The 18,693-nt window shown below is 41.1% G+C and overlaps 1 protein-coding gene across 1 annotated transcript; it reads left to right on the top strand.

Annotated features, from left to right (window-relative positions):
• The first annotated feature begins 1,253 nt into the window (after window positions 1-1,253).
• On the top strand, window positions 1,254-18,594 carry NKRF (NFKB repressing factor). Its single transcript, XM_055438615.2, has 3 exons — window positions 1,254-1,965; window positions 12,718-12,848; window positions 13,896-18,594. Exons 1-3 carry the CDS (start codon window positions 1,700-1,702, stop codon window positions 15,848-15,850), a joined length of 2,352 nt encoding a protein of 783 aa, XP_055294590.1. The 5' UTR covers window positions 1,254-1,699; the 3' UTR covers window positions 15,851-18,594.
• Window positions 18,595-18,693: the final 99 nt, after the last annotated feature.

Here is an 18,693-nt window from a genome sequence, read left to right as displayed (position 1 = left end):
TAAATATGAGTACCTATCACAGAGTCAAAGACAGCACTCCTGTGTCATGGGAGTGACAGGCATGAAAATAAACCATTATTAAAGTGCAAAATGCTGTGATCTTCTGCTCTTCTCAGTCCAAAACAGCCCTACATATAAATATGTCACATAATGATAAATACATCCTAAAACAGTTAAAAGGGGACAATGGGTAAAAGTCACTTCATCCAACAGTCCTCCTGCTATGGAATATTGAGTTTTAGGCAGGACTATTTCTCCCCACCAACGCGATAATTAGTTCCAGGACAACAGAGAAAACTCAGCTTCTTTTTCCTTTGTATTGACTATTCGGAGCACACAGTAAGTGCTGTGTAAATTCCTACCGACCGGGGGCTTTCCTGGTGGTCCAGTAGTAAAGAATCTGCATTCCAATGCAGCGAAGCCCGGTTCGATTCCTAGTCCTCGAACTAAGATACCACAACTAGACATATCCTGGATGCCCCAAGGAAGACCCAGTGCAGCCAAATTAATAAATACATAAAATTGTTTACATGAAAGATACCAATTCCAACCTTATATAAAATAGATACATAAAGTCCCGCTGACACTCATTAACTACTTCCATAGCACAGACGGGTAGACAGTGATTGAGGGGCTGGAGCAGACCGCGGGTCTAGTGAAAACGTTTGCCTACAGAGTGAGCCATTTGGTGCTGTGCAGCTTTTAGTTTGGGGGCCCCTTTTGTATTTTAATAGTCTGCACGTTTTAAATTGATACAGTTAATACAGGATTATTTGAAACCGTGATCAGAACTGTGTGAACACGATGCTTGTATTTGTCAGTAACTGGGGTGGAGTATGGACGATAAGTGGGTTTGGATCATTTTTTCTTAAGTATTTTGTTTTTACTATTACTTCACAATAAATGGTGCACGACGCACAGATAGCTTTTCAAGCTATCCTCTGAAGAAAGGGCGCCTCGGAGAGCTTACATTAAGAAAAAAAGTGTGATATCCATTTCAAACCCAAGTCCCTCCCACTGTCAGAAACCCAGGGAAAAGCGTCAGGCCACCTATTGCTGCCAACAGTCACCTGAGGGAGCCTTCTAGGGAGTTAACCGAACCAGGTTTCCAAACCTCAGAAAAATCTTTCAAAAATCCCCTTCCCGGAGCCCCGCCCCACGCTTGTGACTATGGTACGTCGTCACAAGAGGGGAAAAAAATGTGCGTCGCGCGAGACTCAGCGACGGGATTTTGAAGTTAGGGAACAGTCGCGGCGCAGGCGTACTGGCCTCACAACCTCAGGGCGGCACGCGGGTAGGTAGACTAGAACTCCGAGAAGGGGGAGCAGAGCGTGCAGGTGTCTTCTTGTTTTTCTTTCCCGGCGCAGCGCGTGAATCTGAGGGTCGCCGGAGGTGCGGAGCGCTGGGCCTGGCTCGGTCTCCCCGGCGCGCGTGAGACTGTGCCGGCTGCCCTCGTGCTCCTCCACGAGTTGCAGGAGTGCAGCGGGCGTGTACCCGGGCTGCCGGGACGGGAGCTTGTGGCCGCCTTTCCCTTTTTAACGGTCGCCCCTCACGCACACACTCCAGTCCCCTGAGAGTTGCTCTTCGCGCCCCCGGCGCGCCCCTCCTCACCCGGTCCCTCCCACCAACCCGCCGTTCCCGCTTGCTCCTGATCGGGAGTCGGCTTCATCCCCGGGGTCCCTGCTTGGGGGCGGAGAAGATGGCTGGCGGACGTCTGCTGTTGGGGGGCGACTTCCTGTCGCCGCCGCCGCTGCCCCCGCTCCCGCCGCCGCCGCCGCCGCCCCTCCCGCCGCCGCCGCCCGAGCCAGTGCTGGAGCAGTGGCGCTATAGCCACGAAAGCGACTGGCAGTGGGCTCTGCGGCGCAGCTTCATCTGTCGGCACCTGCACAGTTACCCCGGGGCTGCCCTAGACCAGCTCCTCGCGCTCTCCGCTGCCTGGACCAACCACGTTTTCTTGGGCTGCAGGTGAGTAAAGTGTGAGGGTCGGGCTGGGGACCCGGGTGGGGTGGGGATCGGTGCAGAGGGTCGGGATAGGGAAGGAGGGGGCGAGGCGAGTATGGATGCGTGCTTAGAGACGGGGGATTTGGAGGTGCTGGAGGACTCCACTGTTGGCCCGGGGCGGGCGGCTGAGCGAGGTGGCTGGGAATGACATAACAGCTAGAAACGTGCGGGGATCGCAGGAGCGGCCTCTCCAGGATGGAGATGAAGCAGCGCCTGGGAGAGGACTGCCGAGAGGTGGTCATTGTGATGGTGTTTTGGAGGGCGTGGGAAATGACGAATAGCAGAACCTCGGACCTGCGTAGGACATTCCAGGGATGCGGTATCCGCAGAGAATATTCGACAGTCGGGGCTCCGGGGTCTATGGGGGGAGAGGAGAGGGGCTCTGCGGGTCTAATCCTAGTCTCTTGAGCGTTTTCTCTTTCCATTCCCGTTAGATTAAATAGCAGCCCCCTAGCTGGGTTTTACTGTCTTCTCCTGGGGAGGCGGTTTGTATGAGGTCTCTCAGCCGCAGGGTCCGCCTTGCTTGTAGATTTGCGCATAATGTGTCTGGACGCAAACAAAGAAATGGTTATATCTACTGTAAAAGCGGATTGCCCTCATTTCACATTAAATGTGATCAGTAGGATTAACATTTGGCCTCTTGAGTGAGGTTTTAGGTGTGTGTTTGGTCCCCCCACCCCGCCCCCGCCCCACTCCCCTTTCTTAGAACCTAGTGCCTGTTCTGAACAGGCCTCTTTGAAAGCTCTTTGCAATCAATGGAGACTGCAGTATGGTTCCAAACGCATTTTTTTTTAAACACACTACTTGGACCACTGTCCTTCAGAACCTTCAAATCGGCCCTATACTAGACTAATCATTCCTTTGATAGACTGAGAGGTTTTGTGTTTTTTTTGACACTTGCTTCAGGGTGAATTTTTTAGGAAGGTTGAGAAATTATGGAAAATGATCAGATCAAATTCAACCAGTTCACTTCCAGGAATGATTGTAACAGATACAGATAAATAAGATTGTCTGTGGTTAATGCTTAATTATTGAACATAGATAGCATCCAGTGTGATACTTGTTTTGCTTCCATAACACAAAAATATTTTTTCTGTCTTCTCTAGATTAGTGTAATTTCTGCCTCCAGAGATAATGACTATTTCACTGGAGGAACTGGTTATGACTGGGAAAGCCTCAGTAATTAATCAAGTCAGATAAATCTAACTGACCTTCACTTAACAATATTGTTCTGGTAATTGGAATGGTACCTTTATCCTATAATCATAGATGTCCTTAATATCACAGAAGCCATGGGAAATCTGAATCCTTTAAGAAAAAAACTTACGAGAATTGCTATAATGTTACCCAATAGCTTAATTGAAGAGTAATGTTTACCTTCTATCTGTTAACTTAGATATAGGAGAAAGGGAAGGGGCAATAAAGAATCTTGGACGCTAGGGACCAAGTATAATCTTCCACTTGAGGCAGGCTTTATGTTAGCTGTCATCTTCAGGTGAGTAAAATCTGTATTCCAGTACTTGTTAACGTTGGTGTTGGCAGAGCTCTTGTTTTCTGGTCTATTTTCCTGTGACAGAAGACTCTTCTTTTCTCCCAGGGGGACTGCAGAATGCATGGCCACACAGCCCACTCTAAACTGAAATTGTTAATTTGTCGTTGAAGGCCCATCCCCTGACTTTTAGAACAGATTATAAACAGAAGCCAGAAGAGAACTCTTTGCATTTTGTTTCCCACTTGCAGGACTTTCTGTGTTCTAACTTACCTGGGACTGAAAGAACTCCTAGGTCAGGGATAGCTTTGAAAAGACCAAGCCAGGAGGAGCTTACATGAGCAGGGGAGCAAATCATGTTTCAATCCCTTTTGATGATAGTGGTGATTCTCAGGGAACAAGTTTTAATATCTTCTTGACCATCTATAACATGTTTCTCAGACTTAAGCAGCATCAGAATCTTAGGCTTCTTAAAACACAGATTGCTGGGCTCTACTCCCAGGGTTTCTGATTCAGTGGGTGTGAGGTGAGACCCCAGAATTTGTATTTCTACCAAGTTCCTAGGTAATGGATGATGCTTATCCAGGGACTACACTATGAGAACAGTTGCCTTATAGGATAAATAAAACAATGTTTTCTAATCTGCTTTTTGATCATTTTTTCCCTCAGTCTAGGCAATCAGGACAGAGAAGGCAATGGCAAGCCACTCCAGTACTCTTGCCTAGAAAATCCCATGGATGGAGGAGCCTGGTAGGCTGCAGTCCATGGGGTCGCTACGAGTCGGAGACGACTGAGCGACTTCACTTTTGCTTTTCACTTTCACACATTGGAGAAGGAAATGGCAACCCACTCCAGTGTTCTTGCCTGGAGAATCCCAGGGACGGGGGAGCCTGGTGGGCTGCCGTCTATGGGGTCGCACAGAGTCGGACCCAACTGAAGTGACTTAGCAGCAGCAGCAGCAGGCAATCAGGAAGCCCAAATAGCCGAAATTATTTCTCTTCACCTTTTCTTGTGTGTTTCATAAAAATAAACAACGTGTCAAGATTTTTTTTTTCTGTAAGCCATTTCTAACATATATCTTGTAGCTAATGAAAATTTAGTGCAGTCTTATCAACCTCATCTACAGCACAAACATAGTTGTTCATATGAATGCCAAGGGACCTGTGTAATTTTTACTTAAAATTGTTGATAGTGCGTGTATATTTAATAAAGCAGAATGTTTGGTTAACTGGAGCATTCAGCTTTCCAATCATTCTTCATCAGTAGTATTGGAAACAGAATCCAAAAAAAGATAAAGAAACAGAATCCTGATCTATTGACTTTTGGTGAGATATTAATCAATAGAGAAAATATATCCTAAAATGAATCCAGTTTGCCGCCTTGATTATTTGTCTCTTCCTGTTGTGAGACTGACGTTTGGAAGGAAGATGCTGACTGGGCTCATGGTGTGAAGCTAACTTTGCACATAGTAGGTAGAGTGCGTCAGTCACCAGCTGATGAAATATGAGTGGGAGCTTTTAAAAGCTGTATCAGTAATCTTAGTTGTATGTTATTCACTATGTTAAGAGTCTTTTGAATAGGTTTGCATAAATAATTTTATACTTGGAAATCCTAACCTTTGCTTAGTTTTCCAACCTCACCTTTTAAATTTGGACCTAGTAGAGCAGTTTAATAACTTTTTTTAATTTGAAAGAAAGCATCTATTACTGAATATTTATTAAATTTCAGGTGCCATCATATATCGTAAGTATACACCTATAAGCACGTGTCTTTTTTCGAGAATGTGAGATCCATGAAGTCAGATGTCTTTGTCCATTAGAAATCGTCTTTTTGTATGCTAGATATGGTGGCACAGTTGTGATTTCCAAAAAGCTTGATACATGATAAACTACCTTGGAAAACCTTAAAGACCAGCTGGGGCTTTTTGGTTTTCTTTTTTAGGCATTTACAACCAAATGGGTTGTAAATGCATAGTAGCGTACATCTTAAAATTACTTTGTTGGACTTGCCTTAATGGTACTTTACATCATGATCCCTCCATGAGATAAAATACTGTATAGCCATTAAAAGTCATGTGCTCATGACATGGAGAAAAAGCTTATGACATAGTAAATTAAGAAAAACATTAAAAAAGAATCCCAGTAGGTTACAAATCAACACAGATGATCTGATAGTGATTTTTTTTTTTTGCAGGGGTGGGGAGGAGGTGGTATGGGAAGCATAGAAAAAGGAATAAAAAGTAAACCCCAAAATGTTAATGAATTTATCAGCAGTTGGGTTTGTAGGCATTTTCTTGATGGATTCTCTAAAATTTCTGGAGTGAAGGTGTTACTTTTTAAATCCACTAAAAAAATGCACTATGGAAAACTGAGTGATGAAAGCTTTATTTACTGCCTTGGGTTATTTCAGATTTGTGGAACCACTTCTTTATCCCTCGGTAGGTACTCTTTGGAGAATTTTTAGAAACAGGACTGAAATCTTAGTGGTTTTCATAGTAAAGATTAATTAAAGATTAATGTAAAGATTAGTATTTGTTCTTTGAATAGTCAAGTGTTAGGCACTACACCAGAGAAGGCAATGGCGCCCCACTCCACTACTCTTGCCTGGAAAATCCCATGGACGGAGGAGCCTGGAAGGCTGCGGTCCATGGGGTTGCTGAGGGTCGGACACGACTGAGCAACTTCACTTTCACTTTTCCCTTTCACGCATTGGAGAAGGAAACGGCAACCCACTCCAGTGTTCTTGCCTGGAGAACCCCAGGGATGGGGGAGCCTGGTGGGCTTCTGTCTGTGGGGTCACACAGAGTCGGACACGACTGAAGTGACTTAGCAGCAGCAGCAGCAGTAGGCACTACACAGTCTGTTCCATTATTGTTCCAGCTGGTTGGGATTCTTCAGTATTATGACTTCCTAATAAAGGGCTGAGAAGATGACTGTATTGGCAAGTAACGCAAAGGTTTATTTTTATAGCCTATGGGTGATGTTAAATTTTGTGGCAGATGTAATGAATAGGGAACACTAAGTAGGTATAATCATTACTAATGCTGGAAGAAACCAGAGAGAAAAAGTGAATGTGAATGGAGTGGGCTGCAAATGCATCATTCATGCACACTGAATGGCATGCATGCCATTGCACTTGGGTGCCATGTTTGGAATCAGTCTATAAGGTCTGGAGAATTTTAACTGGAATTTAAGGTGAGTGGTTTGGTTGTGGTACCCGTTTGGGTAGCAAAATTGGCAATACTAGTTTAAGATTTGTAGACTTCATCTTGTTTTCGTGATCTTTTGTTTTCATCTCATAGCTTAGAAACTGTACTCACAAATCTTTTTAAAAATTACTTTAGTTTTGGCTGCACTGGGTCTTTGTTGCTGTGTGCTGGCTTATTCTAGTTGCGCCCAGCAGGGGCTCCTCTCTAGCTGTGGTGTGTGGACTTCTCATTGTGGTGGCTTCTCTTGCTGCAGAGCACAGACTCTAGGGCAGGCAGGCTTCTGTAGTTGCAGCATGTGAGCTCAGTAGTTGTGGCACACCGGCTTAGTTGTTCCATGGCATGTAGGAACTTCCTGGGCTAGGGATTGAACCTGTGTTCCCTGCATTGGCAGGAGGATCTTATCTACTATACCACCAGGGAAGTCCCCACTCCCAAATCTTAATGAAAGTGATATATATAATGTATGACATTTTAGGCTATACTTTTTGATGTTTAGATAAGAGTAAATAAAAATAAAATTACTCATGGCATTTAAACGCTGGTGTTAGCAGCAGCAGTTGTCAGTGGGAAGTGTGGGTTACAACTGGGCTAGCTTCCAGGTCATCTGTCAGAGACGGCCACCATGTCACTTCTCTGCTTTGCAAGGAAAGACATCTGATGGGTGGGGGACCTATTGTGTTGAAAATGGAAAATGTTACCCTCCTTCAAGTTCAGAGCCTACTCATGTAGAGGTGTGCTAGTTTCTCATTTTCAGAAATTTTTTGGGGAATTCCCTGGTGGTTCAGTGGTCCCTGGTTGGGGAACTAAGATCCCGCAAGCTGCACAGCATGCCCCCTGCCCCTGCCCAAAGAAGAACTTTCTTCTTGCACACCTCCAGAAGTCTTTCTTGGTCTTAGGCTTAGAAAGCTTCTGAAGGTGAGAAGAGTGAGTAGATCCCATGATAACCAAAACTTCACTTGAGCCCATATTTTTGTTTCCCTGAAGGAAATTGATATTCTGTCAAGGGCAAATGTACTTCATAAGGAGTCCTTTTTAAAACTGTATGTTTTAAAGCTTTTTATTAAGGAAAATCAAACACAACAATGTAGAAAAGTTTAGTGGACACTCATGCATGTATCATTCAACTTCAGCAATTATCAACAGTCTGTCATGCTACCCTTCTCATTTCATCTTGCCCCCAGTATTTTGTGCGAGGTAGCCCAGAATATATTAAAGAAAACCTTGACATAATTTCTTCTGCAAATATTTTAGTATATTATCTGTACCGGATAATTTTTAAAAATAGAGTCATAATACCATTATTCATACTCAGAAAAACTAATGATAATTTCTCAAAATCATCCAATAACGTTTTCTCCATTTGTCTCAGAATGGTTTGACCCATGGTCCAAACAAGGTCCACACATATCTGATTGATCTGTCACCTGTAACCTATAACCATTCCCTCTCCTTTTATTTTCATGCTGTTTATTTGACGAAGAAATGGACTGTCACATAGTATTTCCTTCATTATGGATTCACCTGGCTGTATTCTTGTGGTGGTGCTTAACATGTTTCTAGGACTTAGGGGCTTGATTAGGTTTGGGTACAATTATTTGGTGGTCAAGAACACTTTTTAGATCTTTTTCCTGTCATATCACATCGGGGACACATGTCTGGTTATCCCATTTTTAGTGAGATTAAGATTATAAAGTTCTCCACCAACTTTTTTTAATTGAAATTTTTATTGACATAATTATTGATTCACCTGTAATTGTAGGAAATAATATGATGCCCTGTGCTTTTTACCCAATTCCCGCAATGACAACATTTTGCAAAGTTAACATATCATAATCAGGATAATGACATTGTTGCAATCTGTAGTCTACACAGATTCCTCCAGTTTTACTAATGCTTGTGTGTGTGATTCTATACAGTTTATCACAGGTGTAGGTTTGCATGTCCACTACCATAATCAAGATATTGAACAGTTCCAGTACCACAAGGATCCCTCACATTGCCCTTTTATAACCACATCCATTTCCCTCCCACTCATACCCAACACTGCGTGTATCAATAGTTTATTCATTTTTTTGCTGAGCAATGTTCCATGGTGTGTGGTAAAGACATCTGGGCTGGTTGTAGTTTGGGGCTGTTACAAATAAAACTGTTATGAACATTTGTGTACAGTTTTTTGTGTGAATGTACACTTTTATTTCTCTGAGATAAATGCCCAAAAGTGCAGTTGCAAGGTCATGAGGTGATTGCATGTTTAATTTTATAAGAAACTTCCAAGTTGTGTTCCAGAGTGGCCATATCATTTTATATTCCCACAAGTAGTGTACAAGTGATCCAGTTTTTCTGCATCTTTGTCAGCATTTAGTATTGTCACCATTTTTCACTTTAGCCACTCTGATAGATATGGAATAATATCTCATTGTGGTTTAAGTTGCATTTCCTTGGTGGCTGATGATGTTGAACATTTCTTTTTATCTGCTTATTTGCAATCTGTATACCCTCTCTGGTGAAATGTTCTATTCATATCTTTTGATCATTTATGTGTGTGTAATATACACACACACACATATATATATGCTATATACACATATATACACATTATATATGTGTATATATTTTACTGTTGAATTTGAGAGGTCTTGAGGTCTTTATACTAGATACTAGTCTTTTGTCAAGTATATGGTTTGTAAATATTTTCTTGCTCTCTATAGCTTGTCTTTTCATCCTCTTCACAGGATCTTTTGAGAGCAAAATTTTTTAATTTTAATGAAGTCCATTTTATTAACTTTTTCTTTTATGGACCATACTTTTGGTGCTCGCTTCGGCAGCACATATACTAAAAATTGGGCCATATTTTTGGTGTTCCGTTCCGTCGCTCAGTCATGTCCGACTCTTTGCAACCCCGTGGACTGTAGCCTACCAGGCTTCTCCATCCATGGGATTCTCCAGGCAAGAATACTGGAGTGGGTTACCGTTTCCTTCTCCAGGGGATCTTCCTGACCCAGGGATCGAACCCGGGTCTCCCGCATTGGAGGCAGATGCTTTAACCTCTGAGCCACCAGGTATAAGAATTCTTTGCCTAGCTGGAGATCTTGAAGATTTTTTTCTGTATTTTTGGTAAAAACTTTTTAATTTCACATTTAAGTTTATGATGCATTGAGTTAACTTTTGTATATGATGTGAGGTTTAGGTTGAGGTTGTTTGTCTAGGTTGGATGCCTACTTTGTCCAGTACCATTTGATAAAAAGACTGTCCTGCCACCATTGGATTGCTTTTAGTTTTATCAACAGTTGAGCATGTCTGTGTGGGTCTATTTCTAGGTTCTTCCCCATCAACTTTTCACCTGATAAGCTTTTATTGTTGTTCATTTGCTCAGTTGTGTCTGACTCTTTGTGACCCCATTAACTGCAGCACACCAGGCTTCCCTGTCCATCACCAACTCCCAGAGCTTGCTCAAACTCATGTCCATTGAGTTGGTGATACCATCCAACCATCTCATCCTCTGTCGTCCCCTTTCCTCCTGCCTTTTTCAGTCTTTCCAAGCATCAGGGTCATTTCTAGTGAGTCAGTTCTTCACATCAGGTGGCCAGAGTATTGGATTTTCAGCTTCAGCATCAGTCCTTCCAATGAATATTCAGGACTGATTTCCTTTACGATTGACTGGTTGGATCTCCTTTTAGTCCAAGGGCCTCTCAAGAGTCTTCTCCAACACCACGGTTCAAAAGCATCAATTCTTTGGTGCTCAGCCTTCTTTATGGTCCAACTCTCACATCCATACATGACTACTGGAAAAACCATAGCTTTGACTAGACAGACCTTTGTTGGCAAAGTAATGTCTCTGCTTTTTAATATGCTGTCTATGTTGGTCATAGCTTTTCTTCCAAGGAGCAAGTGTCTTTTAATTTCATGGCTGCAGTTACCATCTGCAGTGATTTTGGAGCCCAAGAAAATAAAGTCTGTCACTGTTTCCCCATCGTTTACCATGAGGTGATGGGATTAGATGTCATGATCTTAGTTTTCTGAATGTTGAGTTTTAAGCCAACTTTTTCACTCTCCTCTTTCACTTTCATCAAGAGGCTCTTTAGTTCTTCACTTTCTGCCATAAGGGTGGTGTCATCTGCATATCCGAGTTTATTGATATTTCTCCCAGTAATCTTGATTCCAGCTCATGCTTCATCTAGCCCGGCATTTCACATGATGTACTTGGCATATAAGTTAAATAAGCAAGGTGACAGTATACAGCTTTGACCTACTCCTTTCCCAATTTTAAACCAATCTGTTGTTGCTTTTTGACCTGTGTACAGGTTTTGTAGGAGGCAGGTAAGGTGGTCTGGTATTCCCATCACTTTAAGAATTTTCCACAGTTTGTTGTGATCCACACAGTCAAAGGCTTTAGCATAGTCAGTGAAGCAGAAGTAGATGTTTTTCTGGAATTCTCTTACTTTTTCTGTAATCCAACGGATGTTGGCAATTTGATCTCTGGTTCCTCTGCCTTTTCTAAATCCAGCTTGAACATCTGGAAGTTCTCATACTGTTGAAGCCTAGCTTGGAGAATTTTGAGCGTTACTTTGCTAGCGTGTGAGATGAGTGCAATTCTGCAGTAGTTTGAGCATTTTTTGGTATTGCCTTTCTTTGGGATTGGAATGAAAACTGACCTTTTCCAGTCCTGTGGCCTCTGCTGAGTTTTGCTGGCATATTGAGTTGCAGCACCTTCATAGCATCATGTTTTAGGATTTGAAGTAGCTCAACTGGAATTCCATCACCTCCATTAGCTTTGTTTGTAGTGATGCTTCCTGAGACCCACTTGACTTTTCACTTCAGTATGTCTGGCTCTAGGTGAGTGATCACACCATTTTGGTTATCTGGGTCATTAAGATCTTTTTTGTATAGTTCTTCTATGTATTCTTGCCACCTCTCCTTAATATCTTCTGCTTCATTTAGGTCCATACCATTTCTGTCCTTTATTGAGCCCATCTTTGCATGAAATGTTCCCTTAGTATCTCTAATTTTCTTGAAGAGATCTCTATCTCTCCAATCCTATTGTTTTCCTCTATTTCTTTGCATTGTTCATTTAGGAAGGCATTCTTTTCTCTCCTTGCTAAACTTAGCAGCCATTGATGATCATTTATTGTTGCATTATGGGTTGCCAAATGGTAGGAATCTATCATTCCTTCATTTATTAGCTGGAATGCTTCTGTAAAGGAGATTTTCTTCATCAACTCTTTAGTTTTCTCTGAGGTACAATTTGTACAGGGAAATGCTGGATAAATGCTTGCTTTCTTCTTTTAATGTTACTTGTTTCGGGAATAATGACTTGATTCCCCACCGTCCTCCAAAGGTGACCAATAATGAGTTTGTAAGTATTACTGTGAACTAATGGATTTTTAATGTATATGATGTGTTTCAATCCACTGTGGGTATTCTTGATACTCAAGTTGGCTCACTTCTAAGTCCATTTGACAACAACCCCTGAGGTCTTTGACAGCGTCCTTGTTTCCAGGCATGAAAATATCTCCCAGATTCTACATTTCTTGGCCCAGACTTGGATCCAGCCACTTCTTTCAGGACTATGATTCCATTTGGTGGGAAATGATAGAAACCACAATCTGTATGTTAACAATCCATCTCTTATTAACATTCTTAGTACTTTTACATTATCATTATCATATATGTATGGTATACATGGTATACATCATATGTATATATGTATACATGATATATATAATATATGTATATATGTAGATAAAAATAAATTATGGGTTTATATGAATACTTTTAATTCAAATTAAAGATAAAGTCATCACCTAAATTTCTTAATATTTGTGTTTGTATGTCTTCTAATGACATTAACATTATTGCTCATTTGATACATAACTATTTTAGGGCAGATTCTTCAGTTTTATAGCCAAGACACTTTGTTAGTAAAGTCCTGTGGGAGCAATTATAAGATGGGTCATCTAGAAACTTTTTCAAAAACTGCATTCTTGTCTGTTTTAACTGTAGATTATATTCATTTAAATAGGTACAGCCCACGCTTGATGGAAAAAATTCTCCAAATGGCTGAAGGTATTGATATTGGGGAGATGCCTTCATATGATCTGATGCTGTCCAAGGCCTCCAAAGGTCAAAAACGTCACCTTTCAACATGTGATGGTGAGTATACTGTTTCCAGAAGGTGGGATTTGAAGAAACAGTGTGGCTTCTTTTTTAATGATGTGAGTGTGGTATATGATTTTAAATAACATTGGTAACATCAGATCTTACACACTGTAAAAGTTTTAACTTTCAGTTTGTATTTTTTTTTTGAGGATGCTAAATAGAACTGAAAGCTAAGAATACTGAATTCATGCTATAATGCTATCCTTGAAGGATAATGCTTGCATGCCATGGAACCTCCCTTAAGCATATAAGTAACTAAATCCTCCTGGATGGGTCTGTGGTAGACCAATTTTCTACTAAACAGTGTTATAGGGAGAAAGCTCTAGTGTCTGGTATAGCCTCAGCAGAGTTCTTTCATAGCTTTAAATTTGATATCCTCTATAAATCATTGGTTTCCAGTTGAAGTTTGTTCTAGAAATAAAATATAGCAAACACCTTTTTGTGCAGAATAGGTCAGAACTAAGATTTTGAAGTTGAAAATCTTTGGGATCTTTTGACAAATATTTTTTATTTGATTTTTTTTTTTTAGTCACAACTATGTAAAGCACCATCACAGAGTCAGTCACTTCTGGTACAAAAGAGAGGCTTTGTAAACGCCTCTGGTCATCATCTCTGGTGCATTAGAGCCATCTGTTCCATTTGCAGTCCTTAAAAAGGGAGCTTTTCAGCACAGGTGGTATGAGATCGTAGTGGAACATCCTCTTACTCAGTACACTTCACCTGTGCTTTAACTCATTAGATGCAGAAGCATCTACCCGTCGTGCACGGTGGTGACCTGCATACTTGAGTCAATGGCATATTTTCTGTCAAGTCTCCTCCCTTACACGTGGAAGGACAGGGAGCATCTCTCCTTATGCTGGAATCTTACATTGATATTTGAGTCCCTTCACCTAAATGACCTGAAGTTTTTGTGATGGGACATAACTTTAACCAGCAGTTCAGCTTGCAAAAAAAAAAAAAAAAGGGGTTGGTGCTGTTTTCCTGCTTGGTTCTTTTGAAATATCCCTTTTTAATGAATTGTAAATTTCACTCATTCTGTAGGTCAAAACCCTCCTAAAAAGCAAGCCGGTTCCAAATTCCATGTGAGACCTCGTTTTGAGCCTGTACATTTTGTAGCTAGTAGTTCAAAAGACGAAAGACAGGAAGATCCTTATGGCCCTCAAGCAAAAGAGAGAAATGAAACACATTTTGCCAACATGCCAAGAGACATCTACCAAGATTATACTCAAGACTCTTTCAGTATACAAGATGGAAATTCTCAGTATTGTGATTCATCAGGATTTATTTTCACAAAAGACAAGCCTGTGACAGCCAGCATGTATTTTGACAGTGGGAACCCTGCCCCCAGCAGCACATCACAGCAGGCAGACTCTCAGTCACCTCCTGAGCCTTCACCATCACAGACATTTCCTGAGTCAGTGGTAGCTGAGAAGCAGTATTTTATTGAAAAATTAACAGCAACTATCTGGAAGAACCTTTCTAATCCAGAGATGACTTCTGGATCTGATAAAATTAATTATACCTATATGTTAACTCGTTGTATTCAGGCATGTAAGACAAATCCTGAATATATATACGCTCCTTTAAAAGAAATCCCTCCTGCTGACATCCCCAAAAATAAAAAGCTTCTAACAGATGGTTATGCCTGTGAAGTTAGATGCCAGAACATCTACTTAACTACAGGCTATGCTGGCAGCAAGAATGGGTCCAGGGATCGAGCTACTGAGCTAGCTGTAAAACTCTTGCAGAAACGTATTGAAGTTAGGGTTATCCGACGGAAATTCAAGCACACAATTGGAGAGGACCTTGTGGTGTGTCAGATTGGCATGCCTTCATATGACTTTCCTCCAGCTCTGAAACCACCAGAAGAGCTGGTGGTGCTGGCTAAAGATGCTTCTGGGCAGCCGATTTTTAATGCTTCCGCCAAACACTGGACCAATTTTATCCTTACAGAAAATGCAAACGATGCAATTGGTATCCTTAACAATTCTGCCTCATACAACAAAATGTCTGTTGAATACAAATATGAGATGATGCCAAATCGTACATGGCGTTGTCGAGTGTTTTTGCAAGATCACTGCTTAGCTGAAGGTTATGGAACCAAAAAAACAAGTAAACATGCAGCTGCTGATGAGGCTTTGAAAATCCTTCAAAAAACACAACCCACTTATCCATCTGTCAAAAGTTCACAGTGCCAAACAGGCTCTTCACCCAGGGGATCTGGAAAGAAGAAAGACATAAAGGATCTTGTAGTTTATGAGAATTCTTCCAATCCTGTGTGCACGCTGAATGACACAGCTCAGTTTAACCGAATGACAGTTGAATACGTCTATGAAAGAATGACAGGCCTCCGATGGAAATGCAAGGTGATTCTCGAGAGTGAAGTAATTGCAGAAGCAGTTGGAGTGAAGAAAACTGTCAAATATGAAGCTGCGGGGGAAGCTGTGAAAACCCTCAAAAAGACCCAACCGACTGTCATTAACAACTTGAAGAAAGGAGCTATTGAAGATGTGATTTCCAGAAATGAAATTCAGGGCCGCTCAGCAGAGGAGGCTTATAAACAACAAATCAAAGAAGATAACATTGGAAATCAGCTGCTGAGAAAGATGGGTTGGACGGGTGGTGGTTTAGGTAAATCTGGTGAGGGCATTCGGGAGCCAATCTCTGTCAAAGAGCAGCATAAGCGGGAAGGGCTTGGTCTTGATGTAGAGAGGGTAAATAAAATTGCCAAGAGAGATATTGAACAGATCATCAGAAACTATGCCCGCTCCGAGAGCCACACGGATTTAACTTTCTCTACAGAGCTGACTAATGATGAGCGGAAGCAAATACATCAGATCGCCCAGAAGTATGGTCTTAAGAGTAAGTCTCATGGGGTGGGCCACGACAGGTACCTGGTGGTAGGAAGAAAAAGACGGAAGGAGGACTTACTCGACCAGCTCAAACAGGAAGGCCAAGTGGGGCATTACGAGCTGGTGATGCCTCAAGCAAATTGAGATCTTGCTAATGTATTGTGCAGATGCCTGAGATAGATTTGTGAATTAAAGAAGTGATGCTACATGTACTGGTTGCAGAGTATACTCATTTCTTAAGATGTTTCACCTTGTTCATTTCATATAGTGCTTTATTAGATTGCAACTTGAAGAATACTGTCCACTTGTATTAGCTTAATCCAGCAGATAATATTGTGCAGTTACTGTTTATGTCTTTGATATTGCTGTGTCCCTCAGATTTTAGTGGTTTGTACAAAGCAAGAACACATATCCAAATGGAATTTCACCCCAAGAAAGAAATTCCCATTTTAAAGGGCATAGCACAGCAATCTGCAACAATATGTAAAACTGATGTTGACTACAATAAAACTGCTAAGTTGCGTCAGTCATGTCTGACTCTTTGCAACCCCATGGACTGCAGCCCACCAGGCTTCTCCGTCCATGGGATTTCCCAGGCAAGAGTACTGGAGTAGGTTGCCTAGAGTCTTAATTCTAACTTAACTGAAAATGTCAGATCATTTTGTATTATCTATTTTCATCTTTATGTGAAGCCAGTTATAGAATGTTTAACAGTAAATTGTGCTGTATGTGTAAATGTCCTTACCAACTAAATGATGTAAAACTTTCTTAAAGTAATTTTAGTGTTCTTTAATTTATAACTCTTCCATGTGGTTTCCAGAATATTGGAAGTTATTTACTGTATCTTGTGATAGGAATTTTAACAAATTCTAGTCTTCACGCTGAGAGAGCACTACTTGAGAGAGCAATTGAAAAGTTTCCAAAATTTTGATTCAGTCTGAAGAAAGGAAGCTGGAACTGTCTGTCCTTGGTGCCTTGCAGAGAGACTTGCAGCAACTCTCCGTTACAGCTTTCATGTGGCTTGGATGTACAACACATCCAAGGTGGCCACAGCTGTGGTAGAGCTTGGTAAAAGACTGAAGATACATTGGTGCTTTGATGAAAAAGTCAGTTGGCTGGTCCTCTCTCGAAAAGCTTATTTAGCCCCCAAAGCCAACTTTGTAACATATTTAAAACTGCTATTTTCGCTTATTTCTGGAATGTAAAAAAAAATGTATAAAAAGAATTAGCGTATGCTTCCTGAATAAAAAGGAGCCAAAGTTGATCAATGTGGTGGTGTGCTCATTTCTGGGAAGCAGCCTGGTAGCAACACTTTGAGTCTTTGGAGAAGAGAAGTGGTGTTTGCACAAAACATTTCAACACTAGAATACATGTGGACAAACATGATGACTTAGCAGATAGGAACAGCCAGTCAGCAACCCATCATGTTTCCCCTGGGGACCAACATGCTCGCTGCAGCCAAATCTTAGGCTGTTCCCTTTTACATGATTTTGTTTTTGTATCTCAGGTAAATCAAATGTTAATATTCAGAGGTGAATATTGATAAACACCTCCAGTGACTTCATATTTAGAACAGTTAGGTTGCTTACAGTGTCTTAAAACATTTAGCATCAAACTTGACATGTAATTGGCCCACAATGAACAACCTCCTTCCCCTTATGTATATTTTGCATTAAGAAGCTGTCCATTGTACTTAAATCAATATGGAAAAAATAGAAGGGGATTTTCTTTTATGCCTGGATCTCTATGGCTTTCAGTCACCTACAATGATTAACACAGCGTATGATGTTTGCTTTCCACTAACTTTTGTCCTACAGTGTCTGGCCTTTCATAATGTTGGTAGGATGAGAAATGAGGTTTGTGTTTTATTTTGGCCCTTAATCTTTTAACAGTGGCAAAGGGAACTAACCTAAAATGTTTATTGATTTTTTAGGATTATTTTTTACCTACTAGTCTCATGCCAACTTTGAGAAGCTGTGGTTTAATTAGTGTATTAGAAAAGCCCAGCTTCACCTCTCTTGAGTAAGGGTGGCTTTGGAGATTGAGTGTAAAAACTCCTTTCTCTCTTTACATTTCTTTCCTCTTCCCAAAATGATTCAGGGGCCGGAGGAGTAAGGTAATGTTATATAAATCTGGTTTATTTGTAGAAGTTAAAACGAATAGAATATTAATGTAGTTAGTTAAGCTCTGAAACAGTGGGGCCAAGTATATATTTGGTTCTCAGTTTGAGGGTCCAGATTTCCTAACTTCTTAGGATCAGCCTTGGTATTGATGTGGAACTAGGGTGAAGTCATCTAACTCTGCTTGAGAATATGTTGAGAAACGGGGTTGGCAAGAATGAGCTGCTGACAGCCTTGCTGTTCTGTTTTGTGCCCTTTATGTTGGTTCTTACATTTTCCCTTTGAGACATGAGGCAGCAGTCATTTTAGCCCAGCATTGTAACCTTGCTATAAAACCTGCACAGGTACATGAGCGGCTTTAAGTTTTGTTTGAATAAATTATACTGAGGAACTAACTCTGCTTTCAGTTACATATATATTTATAGCATTAAGGCTCACAGATCTGCTTTTTAGATGTTTTTCCCTTCCCTTTGATTACAAAATGAATGGAAATTTCATGCATTCCATTGGGATTCTTTTAAAAATAGTATACAGTACATTATTCACTGTGCTGTGAGTAACTCTTGAAGCTGGAGATGGGTCCTAAATAAAGGACTCTTAATTACAACTCTAGCTCTTCATCATACCCCCTTTGCCATGCCAGCAGGTGCAGAATTGAAGATTCAAGTTCAATCTGCCATTTGAAAGGGGACCTCACATATGTGTTTTATGACTGTTATAGTGTATGGCGTTGTTAGCCTGTGACGTTTGTTTAGAAAAAAAACTGTAAAGAAAAAAGGCAAATCTGCATTAAACTTTGAAATAAATGATTTGTGGTGCCTTTGACCATGGATATGATACTTTGGGGAAGTCAGTTTGTTGACGCTG

This window comes from Moschus berezovskii, chromosome X (genome assembly GCF_049115385.1).
Source record: "Moschus berezovskii isolate FMDL1 chromosome X, NW_MosBer_1.0, whole genome shotgun sequence".
NCBI classification, from domain to species: Eukaryota; Metazoa; Chordata; class Mammalia; order Artiodactyla; family Moschidae; genus Moschus; species Moschus berezovskii.
This window is presented reverse-complemented; position numbering and strand designations above follow the sequence as displayed.

What these genes read in the sequence shown, in the direction of transcription:
- NKRF (XM_055438615.2), top strand. Translation starts at nt 1,700, where the DNA reads ATGGCTGGCGGACGTCTGCTGTTGGGGGGCGACTTCCTGTCGCCGCCG. An exon ending in CACGTTTTCTTGGGCTGCAG is followed by an intron (nt 1,966 to 12,717) that starts GTGAGTAAAGTG and finishes TCATTTAAATAG; the next exon opens with GTACAGCCCACGCTTGATGG. An exon ending in TCACCTTTCAACATGTGATG is followed by an intron (nt 12,849 to 13,895) that starts GTGAGTATACTG and finishes CTCATTCTGTAG; the next exon opens with GTCAAAACCCTCCTAAAAAG.